This window comes from Labeo rohita, chromosome 5 (genome assembly GCF_022985175.1).
Source record: "Labeo rohita strain BAU-BD-2019 chromosome 5, IGBB_LRoh.1.0, whole genome shotgun sequence".
NCBI lineage: Eukaryota > Metazoa > Chordata > Actinopteri > Cypriniformes > Cyprinidae > Labeo > Labeo rohita.
In genome coordinates this window covers 9,351,790-9,364,025 of record NC_066873.1, presented here as the reverse complement: position 1 = coordinate 9,364,025, position 12,236 = coordinate 9,351,790, and the positions used below count along the sequence as shown (strand labels likewise).

At 35.9% G+C, this 12,236-nt stretch overlaps 1 protein-coding gene across 5 annotated transcripts in view; it reads left to right on the top strand.

Moving 5' to 3' along the window:
* The first annotated feature begins 760 nt into the window (after positions 1-760).
* The window catches only part of pisd (phosphatidylserine decarboxylase), a 33,470-nt gene continuing 21,994 nt past the window's right edge, over positions 761-12,236 (top strand). Inside the window, exons 1-3 of one of the 5 annotated variants that reach the window (XM_051109216.1) lie at positions 761-862; positions 2,063-2,121; positions 4,081-4,235. In XM_051109216.1, coding sequence (XP_050965173.1) covers positions 801-862; positions 2,063-2,121; positions 4,081-4,235 — 276 coding nt within the window. In that variant the 5' untranslated portion in view covers positions 761-800. Of the gene's footprint in view, positions 863-2,062; positions 2,122-4,080; positions 4,236-7,120; positions 9,491-11,595; positions 12,063-12,236 lie in introns of those variants that run through there. The other 4 variants (XM_051109215.1, XM_051109212.1, XM_051109213.1 and 1 more) reach the window with 4 other exon arrangements.

Here is a 12,236-nt window from a genome sequence, read left to right as displayed (position 1 = left end):
AAATATGGGGAGACAAATATATTCCAAAACTTTCTGAAAATAGAATATGAGAATTAACCACTAGAAATGTGTACCTTGGATATTGTACAATTTGCATACATACAAAATTTGTGGAAGAAGACCAGTTCTATAGAATGGCACATCTCTCTTTGTTTGGCCATGTATTGCTGTATACAACAAAACTAACAAAAAAAAAAGTTATTTCTGGGTTTATTTAGTTTGTTTGTTTTCTTAATTCATCTTTGTATGTGGTAATAACTATGTCCATATCATAGGTTTTGGACATGTAACATGATAAAAGATAAATATTTCGATTTATTTATTTATTTATTTTTTAACATTTTTATTATTTATTTATTTAGCTTTGTGAATTGGATATTTATTTATTTCTATTTGATTAATTTAAAGGGATAGTTCACCCAACAATGAAAATTGTCATTAATTACTCACCCTCATCTCGTTCCAAACCCATAAGACTTTTGTTCATCTTCGGAACACAAATTAAGATATTTCTGATTAAATCCGAGAGCTTTCTGACCTTGTACAGACAGCAACGCAACTACCACGTTCAAGGAAAGGTAGTAAGGACATCTTTAAAATAATCCAAGTGACATCAGTGGTTCAACCGTAATTTTATGAAGCTACGAGAACAAAGGTACGTTCTGTTTGTTTTTTCTATATTGTAAAATGAGCGCTATGTGTCAAGGGCTGTGGTAATGAACCCTCCGTTCCGGTAGATGGCGGCAGTGCGTGTGGTGAAGGATGAGAACACGGGGAGCCTGTAACCGCATACAAGCATCATGGCAGCAGCGCTCGTCCGTAGCATGTTTATTACTCACCTGTCTGGGACAGTAAAGAGCAGGTAACTGTGTCATCTTATTTTAAGCTTTTGTGAATGAATTTAAATGACATTAGTCCTCCGGCGGCTAATGCTGACTTATAAACGTGTTGGCTTCATTATCCCATAAAGTCTTAACTGGCGAGCCCGTCAAGACATGTTAAAGTGACGGATCCTGAGACCTATTTGATCTCAGAGCCTAGTTACACAAATATAACTGAATTTAGAGAAGTTGCGTCAGCTTAAGTAATGCAGCATTAGCACATGAGCAGTAGGCGCGTTTCAAAACTTTGTCGATATTATATAAATGTCGACTAAAAAAATGTATTGCGAAATGACGTTTCCATTAACCGATGTTATGCGACTAAAACGTAATTTGTTCCTCTCGCGATAGTTTATGGCAACGGATTTTGGCTTTGTTTAATCGAAAGCGGCGTATGCATGTATCTTTACAGAAGCAGCGCGGAGAGCCGCTTCAGAAACGTGTGCGGCGCTGCTAGTATAAACATATCAGCTCCGGTGACTGCGTAGGAGCCGTTACACGCCGCAGATGCGTGTAGCTTTCACAGTCTAAGCATTAATATCAGGGAAAGCCCCTTATACTTGAGAACGGCTACGTGTTAAGTGTTTCTTGGAGTTTGTAGTACATTGAAGAATGATCATATGACTTTTTACATGTGCTAGGTGACCTGTCAATGCGAAAAAGCCGTTTCCATTGCAGTTTTGCGAAATGTTCCTTTTCCGAATTGCCTCAAAATCCACTTCATGCGAGCGTAAAAACTTGTTTGCGATATATGGAAGTTTTGGCGAAATTGACGCGTTTCCATTAGGCGTATTTTTAATTCGCAATTTAAATTTGCGCATCTTGAAGGGTAACGGAAACGCGCCTACTGACATGTCCTTTATCTGTGTCCTTTCTGACCTTAGAAGATCCTTTCCAACAAGTTTGCCTGTATGATTTCTTGTCTTTTACTTTGAGGCCCAGGTGCTACAGTAGTAATACAAGATGTGACTGCTGTATGTATGTCTGTATTAGCTGTGCAAATTTCAAGATGAGATTAATTTATTCATTTTTATCTTTCATTACTGCAAAACTTCGCAGTTGCCAGTTTCTTTGTCAAGTTTCACATTTCAAAATGGAGACCCTTAGAAACGCACATGTTGGTTGTGTAACGTGAGTTTGCGACCATTTTTAAACAATGATGTGAATTGTTTTGTTTGCAGTTTTCTGCAGCACGGTGGTGTCGGTCTCAGATGGAGTCATCAGAGGTTATATTCAACAGGTCAGTCACACTTACTACATTGGTTTTATCCCTGTTAAACGGTCGCACAGAAGTTTTTATGCGTCACTGCACAGTTTCGCATTTTTCACAAACTTGCAAAACGTGTACGGCCTCTCCCTTTATTAACCTTAAAGAGTCTTGCCGCAGTTCGTCATAATAGCCGTTAGATGGCATCGCTAGTTTTTATATTAGGATTTTTTCATTTTATATATATATATATATATATATATATATATATATATATATATAATGGCATGGTATACATCCATCAAATACTTTTACTTTAAAAACCTTTACTTCAAACATTAGCTCTTACCTCACAGTTCAGTAACCTTCCTTGTTTCGATGCCGGAGCAGGGATGTAAGTTAGACTGAGCGATCGAGGTGTTGTGTTGCTGGATGTAGTAATGAACATAGTGGTCGTCATTTACTCCCGACATCTGAGCCGCTGAAGATGCAGATCCAGTCCCAGTTCCCTGACTTGAACCCTATAGAAAATGATTGAGGTTAACTGAGGAGAAGCACCACCAACATGGAGCTGGGAGTCTGAAGGATCTGGAGAGATTCTGTATGAGGGAATAGTCTTGAATCTCTTTTCAGATGTTCTCCAAACCCATCAGGAGAAAACGCAGAGCTTTTATTTTAGGAAAAGGATGTTGCAATAATTGGATGACAATAATTATGGTCAACGTGAACTAGAGCAAAACATTTGTTTCCTTCAGTTGGTTTACTTCAAAGAAAAGTTAGGATTTTGTGTATTTTTTTTTGAATGAAAGATCAAAACTAAACATTGCAAGTTTATTTTCAAAGCCATCTTTGCTCATATTTACCAAGGGTGCCAATATTTGTGGACAGCACTGTGTGTGTCTGTGTAAAAGAAGACTTCAAGGAGAAGTCCACTTCCAAAAAACAAAGATTCACATATAATGTACTCACCCCCTTGTCATCCAAGATGTTCATGTCTTTCTTTCTTCAGTTGTAAAGAAATTGTTTTTTGAGGAAAACATATTTATGTTTTTTTGAGGAAAACATTTTTATGTTTTTCTCCATATAATGGACTGAAATGGTGCCCCGATTTTGAGCTTCCAAAATGCAGTTTAAATGTGGCTTCAAACGATCCCAAATGCGGCTGTAAATTATCCCAGTCGAGAAAGTCTTATCTACCGTAATAAATTGATTATTTTCATAAAAATAATACAATTTCTATATTTTTTTAATGCCAAACGGTCGTCTTGTCTTACTCTGCCTGGACTGTTTTGTTCTGGTTCTAGACAGTTAGGGTATGTCGAAAAACTCTCATCTCATGTTCTCCCTCAACTTCAAAATCACCCTATATCACTGTTTTACCTTTTTTTGTTGAGGGTGTTTGATCTTCTTTGCATGTTCACTTTGCAAACACTGTGTCGGTACTTCTGCAGCAGTGTAGGATGATTTTGAAATGATTTTTGAAGTTGAGGGAGAAAATACGATTGGAGTTTTTTTGACATACCCTGTAATGCTGTCTTGAGTTCAGGGAGAGAAAGGCAAGATGAGCATTTGAGATTAAAAAGTATTTAAAAAGTATTTAAATTGTATTTTTTTTAATGAAAATAACCAATCGTTTTGTTAGATAAGACCCTTCTTCCTCGGCTGGGATCGTTTACAGCCGCATTAGGGATTGTTTGAAGCCGCATTTAAACTGCATTTTGGAAGTTCAAAATCGGGACACCATATCAAGGGGGTGAGTACATTATATGTAAATCTTTGTTTTGGAAGTGGACTTCTCCTTTCAGGTGTGACAGTAATTCACTTAAATTGTTTATTTTTAATTGTTTTTACCTAATGGAACCTGGAAGGTGGTGTTGTTGTTGTTTTTTTACATATGTATATTTGTAATTGATCTATAAACACCATTCTTAAATTGACTGTCACAAGCCTCTAATAGATCAATTTAATGTTGTAATTATTTCTTTTGTTTAGGTTTTCCTGGACTACAGGCCCGTGTACGGCCCCTTTCTCTTCTTATAGCTGCAGGTGGGGGTTATTTAGGATATGATCAGTATGGCCGATACAAAGATCGGCAGCTGGAGAAGCTTGGCATTGAAGTGCCACCGCGAATTGCCAGTGAAATCCAGGTAAGGTCAAACTCAGGATATAATATTATTTGAGTGTAAAATTTCCAGACAAACTAACACAAGGTCCTATTGCAAAACATTGCCGTTGCAAATGCATTGTCTGCCATATCCACAACCTTTTTTTGCACATTCTAATTTCAGCACGGTAGGTTGTGTGCCATGAACTATGCATATTGTTTCCTGCTTCTGTAAAAACATGTCAAATCAATCAAAATTTATTCTGAAACTCTGAAGCCATTTTTTGGGCTGTTACAGTTAAGTTTGGACACTGATGGTATGGCTGTGTTAAATGTCTTCAGTGTCTCTGGATACTGAGATACTCTGTGGAGTATAAAAGTTCAGATTCTTCTGATTCTGGAGCCCATGTTCAAAAGTGTGTGTCTGTGTGTGTCTGTGTGTGTCTGTGTGTGTCTGTGTGTGTCTGTGTGTGTCTGTGTGTGTCTGTGTGTGTCTGTGTGTGTCTGCTAACTTTTTTTATACAGTATTATTACAAGAATGAGGATATATATATATATTACAGCAGTCACTGTGCTTGTAATTTTGATGGTATTATATGATTGTCCACATGCTTTTTGTCCATAATCTCCTTGTGCGTTTTTAGCTGGTCAATCAATTACAAAAAGATAAATTACATTTGTAATAAATCATACTTGTGTATAGATTAACAAGTATGTATGTGAAATCTTACCAAACCTCTTAATGTTAGTCTATGTAATATTATTTGTAATATTACTTTACTTTCTATATATTATATATAATTATTTGTATAATGATATGCTTGTAAAAACAGGAGACAGTTTCTTAATCTCTAGATTCAGCATGAAATGAAAGACGCCACAGTAGAAAAGAGAGTCCACACCTTTAGTCTATTTTACAGTTTATTTAACAGTTTTGGGAGTAATTAAAAATACGAACATTTTATTTACTTGAAATAAAAGAAACATTAACTTAATTAAGAAAAAAATATTTCAGCTATTCACAAAGGCAATAGTTTAAGTGCTAAAATAACCAAAACTAAATAAGTTTATATATAGCTTGATAAGCTGTGTAGACAAATAAATAAAAAAAATAAAATAAAAATGATAAAATCGAAAACATGTATATAACATGCTGTAATGGTTTCAGTGATACTAAAATAACACTGGCATGAACATCAAATCTATCAATGGTAGCATAGCTCTCTGATTAATGAAAAAGCATAAAATTGCCATGTGTAAACAGGCTGTATGATGTAGACAAGATGTTGTGTCATTTACTGCTTTGTCAGAGTTTTGATTGTGCTGTTGTTTTGCTAAATACAGGGTGTACAAACATCCAAACCTGAAAGTGTCAGTGTGACCGCGCTGGAGATGTCAGCCAGTTACAGGGAAGATTTTGGCTATTTGATTTGTTTGTCAAGCCTAGGTTCTGTTGCTTGTGCAGAGTTATTCAAATTGACTTTAGGCAGTTAAAATAACCTGAATAAAATATATAAGTAAATAAAAGCTAGAAAAGAAGTACAGTCATATATTTTTTTTAAAGATGACTATACTTGATTTGAATCATTTTAATTGCACATAATTTATTTGTGCTTATGTGGTGTTGTTTTTTTTTTATTATTATGTTCCCTTATGTAATGACATGTCATAAATCAAGGAAGGGTACAATGTTGTTCATTTATTGGCCTTTAATACCTGGCAGCTGATTTGGTTGTTTGATTGTCCGAATCACCTGAGCGTGCTGAAATTCACTGGTGGTGACATCAGCGTCTGATTGGCTGGTTTTGTTTGAAGGCTTACCCTAGAGTGCTGTAGTGTTCTATCTGCTTCATATAACAGATAAAAATAAGCCTCCAACGTGGAGCTCATGTTTAGCGGTCACTCATCATGACCCGATGATGACCTGCCTCACTGGACCGTTATGTTTGCAGTGTGCACACTAAGCTATTATAATGCTGTTATGTCAGTTGATCTTTGTGACTTTAAACATGACATGAGGACATTTTGCATCAGTATCACATAAAGCCAAAAGTAGCACACAGAACCAACACTCTGTCTATATATTTATATATATATATTATATTCGGATTAGCCCTGGCATTCACCCAGCACTGGTTTCCAATGGTATTCAGAGCCATGGCAGACTTGTACCTCATGAACAATAGCAAGATTTCTTCTTGTACAGAAAGGGGGTTGGGCAGCAAAGCTACAAAGGACAAGACTATTTATACAGTGTCTGAATCAAGGAGAAAAAAACGCTAAAAAGCTATTTTTGACCATTATGTGATTTCTTTGCGTTCTAACCATGTAGAAATATCCAGTGCTTTTGACATTTTCAGACAAAGTAAACTCACTTTGTATGTGTCTTTATCATGCATATATATTCGGCTGTGGTAGTCATGCCATTAAAACACTCACTGATTGCTCTGTCAGTTATGGACTCTTCATTTATGTTATGCCTGATGTATGAGGACAGATTTTAGTTCACTGGGTTTGTTGTAGATTTACAGATAAGACAGTGCGGCAGAAAGCCTCGCTGCCAGAGATAACGGCGCTCTTTGTGTAGGTGTGCCCTTTTTCCAGAACCTTCTTAGACACACAATGGCTTTGTTATATTGCAGCCTAGAGGTAATAAATGAAAATAAATCAATAAAAAGTCTTCTGATACTGATACTCTTTTTGTCATGATACTAAATGGATGAACTAACGTATAATAATTATTTTACTGTCAACTCTTCAGGTTTGGGATAAGTGATATATGTATGTGTGTATGTATGTGTGTGTATATATGTGTGTATATATATATATATATATAATATTATATATATATTTTTTTTTATGTTTCTGAAAAGAAGCTTCTTATGCTCACCAGGCTGCATTTATAAAATACAATAAAAACAGTAATATTTAGATTTTTTTCTTATTACAATTTAAAACAAAAGTTTATTTTATAATTAATAAAACCAGAAAGAAAATATAAAGAATTAAAGCAATTAAAGAACCAAGCACAATAGAGGTAAAATGAAGAGCTAAGGTGCTGTCTTTAATTACTTAGTAAAGACCAAGGTTCTCCAACCCTGCTCCTGGAGAGCTTCCTTCCTGCAGACTTAAGTTCAAACCCTGTTTCAATACACCTGTCTGTAATTAAGTAGCCCTGAACACCTTGATTAGCTGATCCAGGTGTGTTGAATTAGGGCTGAAGCTGAACTACAGTATGGTAGTACTGCTATGCTAGTAGCAGGGTTGGAGACCCCTGTTAAAGGCATGTGTTGATACAGAATTTACTACAAAACTCAAAGTGCCCAAAAAGGCCAACATAGGAAAATTCGATACTATTCGTTTCGGCATGCACTTCAGAATCTAACAAGAACAATCTTATGATTTTTGGTCAAAGTGGTCAGAAGTTATAAGCAGAAATGTCTTTTGACCAGTAGATGGTGCTGTGCCGAAACTACTCATGTGCCCTTAAGTCTTGCTTGTTATAACGCATACCAAGTTTGGTCAGAATCCGTTAAAGCATTGCGGAGATATAGCCTCATGTCCTTTTCTGCACAAACTTCGTCAAATTCGTTAGCGCGCTTTACGAAAATAGTTGGGTATATCAAAACGCTTTTGATAACTTTATGCCAGAATGCCCCAAGAATGATCTGAGACAATTTTGGTGAAAATTGAAGATAAACTGTCAAGGACGAGTTTTAAAAAGTAGATGTTTTGGAAAATTCAACATTGTGAAAAATCTTGAACATAGAAATTAAAAAATTCAATTTCGCATGAGAGACTCCAAATTTGCTGTGGTTAATGATGAGACTGTCCTCTATCCATGTGCCAAATTTCGTAACTTTCTTGCAAGCAATTCTATTATAACAATAGAATTTGGTGTTGTTTCACTTGGCATGCTACTCCGAATCTAACAAAATCACTCTTATGATTTTTCTTTTTGGTCAAACAGTTTAGAAAATATAAACAAAAAGGTCAAATTTTTATATCTTTTGATCAGTAGGTGGCACTGTGCTGAAACTACTAATTTGCCCTCAGGTTATGCTTGATAAAACATGTACAAAGTTTGGTCTGAATCCGCTAAAGCGTAGCAAAGATATAGCCTTCTTTTTTTACACAAATTTTGTCAAATTCTTTAACATGCTTTATGAAAATGGTTTGGTATATCAAAAAGATTTGATAACTTTTTTCCAGCATTGTCTGAAGATGATCTGAGCCAATTTTGGTGAAATCAGACAAGCCGTCTAAGACGAGTTCGAAAAAGTATTTCTTGAAAAATTCAAAATTGCGAAAACCTGGTTCAAAAGTTATTAGAAGAAATATGAGTGCAAATATGGCCTATAGGTGGCAGTTTGAGATAGAGACTTCAAATTTGCTGTGGTTAATATTGGGACTGTCCTCTATCTGTGTGTCAAATTTCATAAGTTTCTCGCAAGCGGTTCTGTGGGCTGCTATAGACTCCCAGAGCAGAAGAAGGAGACCAACATATACAATTTAGTGCCTGGCCCGTAATAAAGGCTATAACAGTATAAACTGATGCATACTTATGCTCTTTCATCATGATGCTAAGTCAGTTCACTAAATCATTTTTAGAATTATAATGAAGCAGTCTTCCATATGGTTTTGACACAAAGCTAAAAATTGCTAATGTCTAAAATTAATATATATTTTTTTTTTTACTAATTTTCACTTTTTAAGGCTGACGTTTTCTTCACCTTCATTTCTGTATTTGATAGCAGCAGTAATGAAATAATGAGAAGTTTCAGTTTTACTTTGTTAACAGTTTTTGTTGTTGTTTAATGCATCATCCAGCCCAGCATGTGCTACAGCTTTACAAACCAATTCCCAAAAGTAATTCACTGCATCTCCTCCACCCCAAAAAATTCTGAGTCACAGAATGTTGCAATAGTTGTCGTAACACACACATGTAGTCGCTCTGTGAATATTATTGAGTCAAGTACAGTGATAAATTTGTTTTCTTAATGACTGTAATCAAAAGGTCTTGGTCCTCTGTTATATTTATTACTGAATACACACACTATAGCTCTATGCAGTTATGTTTGTTTATGGAGTGGGATGGGCTCTTAGACAGTCGTCAAATAGGAAGTGAGCCCATTCACTCATTGGTCTGGTTAATATTTAGTGATGACATCACATCACACACAAGCCATATCTGAGCAGATCCTAGTACAAAGACAGTGAGAGGAGTCTAACCGGTTGAGAAGATCGACAGACGTCTTATTGTGTCACTCCGTACAAGTGAGCGTGAAGATTTCCTTTGTAAGTCATGTTTTATTTAAGTGGATTTGTATTTGTATTGTGGGATGAATTTGAATTCTTTCTTCATCACGTTGTCAGATTATTTAATGTGTAGAATAAACTAGAAAGAAGTTCTTGAATTATTACTAGGGGGATCATTTAAAGTGTTTTTATACAGGAATTGTCATATTAAAATACATATCAAAAGATATAACGAGACAGGAAGATTTGCTTCCTTCCTGTTTAATAGGAAGTCTCGAGTTCATGTGATTTGGAGGCGGTTAAGTGTGCTCTTGGTTTTTCCCCGAAAGAATATATGAAGTCAGTAGTAGAAGTGTATTGTTTATTTGACAACATATTTATTTTTGCCAGGGTATAACAAATAGATGTACATTTTTTTTTTTTATTGTGACAAATCATTACAGAAACATTACAGACTGTGAAAGATTACTAAACAGTCAAGAACAGGTTTAAGAGAAACAGTTCAAAGATATAAAAAGTTTCAAGAGTACCTCAAAAGTTTGGGATCAGTAAGATTTTTACAGTTTTTAGAGTCTTTTCTGCTCTTCAAAGCTGTGTATATTTGTTTAAAAAATATAGAAAAAATATATTACAATGTTTAATATTGTTAAATATTATTGCAATTTAAAATAGTATTTTTCTTTGCTGTTTTATTGTCAGTGTTTTTTTGTTTGTTTTTTGGGGAACCTGTGATACTGTTTTCAGGATTCTTTGATGAATTGAAAAGAACAACATTTATTTCAAATGGAATTGTTGTAACAATATACAATACCGTTGAAAGTGTGGGGGCAGTACATTTTTTCTTTCTTTGTAAGAAATTAATACTTTTATTCAGCAAGGATCTGTTAAATTAATAAAAAGTGATAGTAAAGACTTATATTGTTAGAAAAGTTTTCTATTTTGAGTAAATGCTGTTCTTTTTAACTTTTATTCATCAAGGAAACCTGAAAAAAGTATCACAGGTTCCAAAAAATATTAAGCAGCACAAGTGATTCCAACACTGATAATAAATTGGCATCTTAGAATGATTTCTGAAGGATCATGTTGACAATAAGGACTGGAGTAATGGCTGATTAAAATTCAGCTTTGCATCACAGAAATAAATTATATTTTTATTATATAAAGTACATTAAAATAGAAACTGTTATTTCAAATTGCAGTAATATTTCATATGACATTTTTCTGTATTTTTGATTCAAAAAAAAAATTTGATGAGCATAAGATACTACTTTAAAAAACATATATAGTATACATACACAGACAGTGCTGGGTAGATTACTTATAAATTGTAGCCTGTTACTGAATACATGATGTAAGTAATCTAGGTTACTTTTTTAAGTAATGTATTCTGACTACTTTTTAAGTTTGCTTTTTTTTTTTCAGTTTTTTTCATACATCATACAGTGCATTAAACATTACATTACACCAGGGTTTCCCAAAGTGGGCTTAATGTAAGAAGTAAATCAGTAATAAAGTAATAAATTAGAATAATTTCTGAAGGATCACGTGACACTGAAGTCTGGAGTAATGATGCTGAAAATTAAGCTTTGCATCACAGGAATAAATTATATTTTAAAATCTATTAAAATATATAACTATTATTTTAAACTGTAATAATATTTCACAATATTACAGTTTTGTAACCAAATAAATGCAGCCTTGATGAGAAGAAACATCTAAAAAAAAACATTAAAAGGAATATTATTATTATTGTAACAAATAGACTGATACTGACATTTGAATATATTCATATATATAAATTCATATAGTAATATTCTTACACATTACTGTTTCTGTACTGAAATGTTGTACAGAACATGCAGAAAATAATATTCTGATAAAAAGCCAATTGAAGTAAATGCAGTGTATTTTGAGGCTTAACTGTTGTGGTGGTCTTTCTGGAGAAAGTGAGTTTGAGATCAGAAATGGTTTATCATAACAGTCGGGAGCCCGTTGCTCTTTATCCTTCTGTTGAGAAAGGGATGAGAGAGAGGGGGGATGGGGTCATAGATGGAATTTAGGATCTACTGAGCACATGCTGACAGGATTGTCTGTTTACAAACCCCTCCCTCTCCTCCTCCTTTTCATATCGCCGCCTTTCCCAGCAGCACCAGGCCTTGAATTCAGCAGCGGCTTAGAAGAGAAGGTGGACCCATCCGCCGGCTAACCAATCGCAGGAAAGCATCCCGCACGTGACGAGCAGGGAGGGCCGGTCTTTAAGCTTTGCAGCGGAAAACCACCGGGCCAGACGAACGGAGCGAGCGTGAGAGAAGGCTAAAGCCTGTCGTACGCACTAATTCCTCTACAGTGATCATGTGTCAGGGGAGTCTGAAGCAGCAGAAGGGGCCGGTGCGGAGCGCTGCGGGGAAATGGTGAGATGCTGCAGGTCTTTGCACAGCTCTCCCTCTTGCTACAATCTCCACAGAGTCAGGGTTGATGTGCGGCGTTTCCGTCCGCCGGGCTCCTCAGCGGGAGCGACAGGGGAGCCCGCACACGGCGCCAACAACGCCGGCACGGGAGGCATTGGAGCCCCTGGGGGCCTGTCTCAGCTCAGCAACCGGAGCCGATTCAGGTACCGGCACGGAGTGTGTGAGATGCTAGGACGTAGTGCAGGATGAGAATGTGTGTGGATGACGGGGTAAATTTCGCTGGTCGGATCGAGAGCAGTTGTTGACGGCGCGCTCTGAGTGAGAGAGGACAATTGAAGGATCAGCGGAGCTGTAAAGTGGGCGAGCGAGAGGGGATT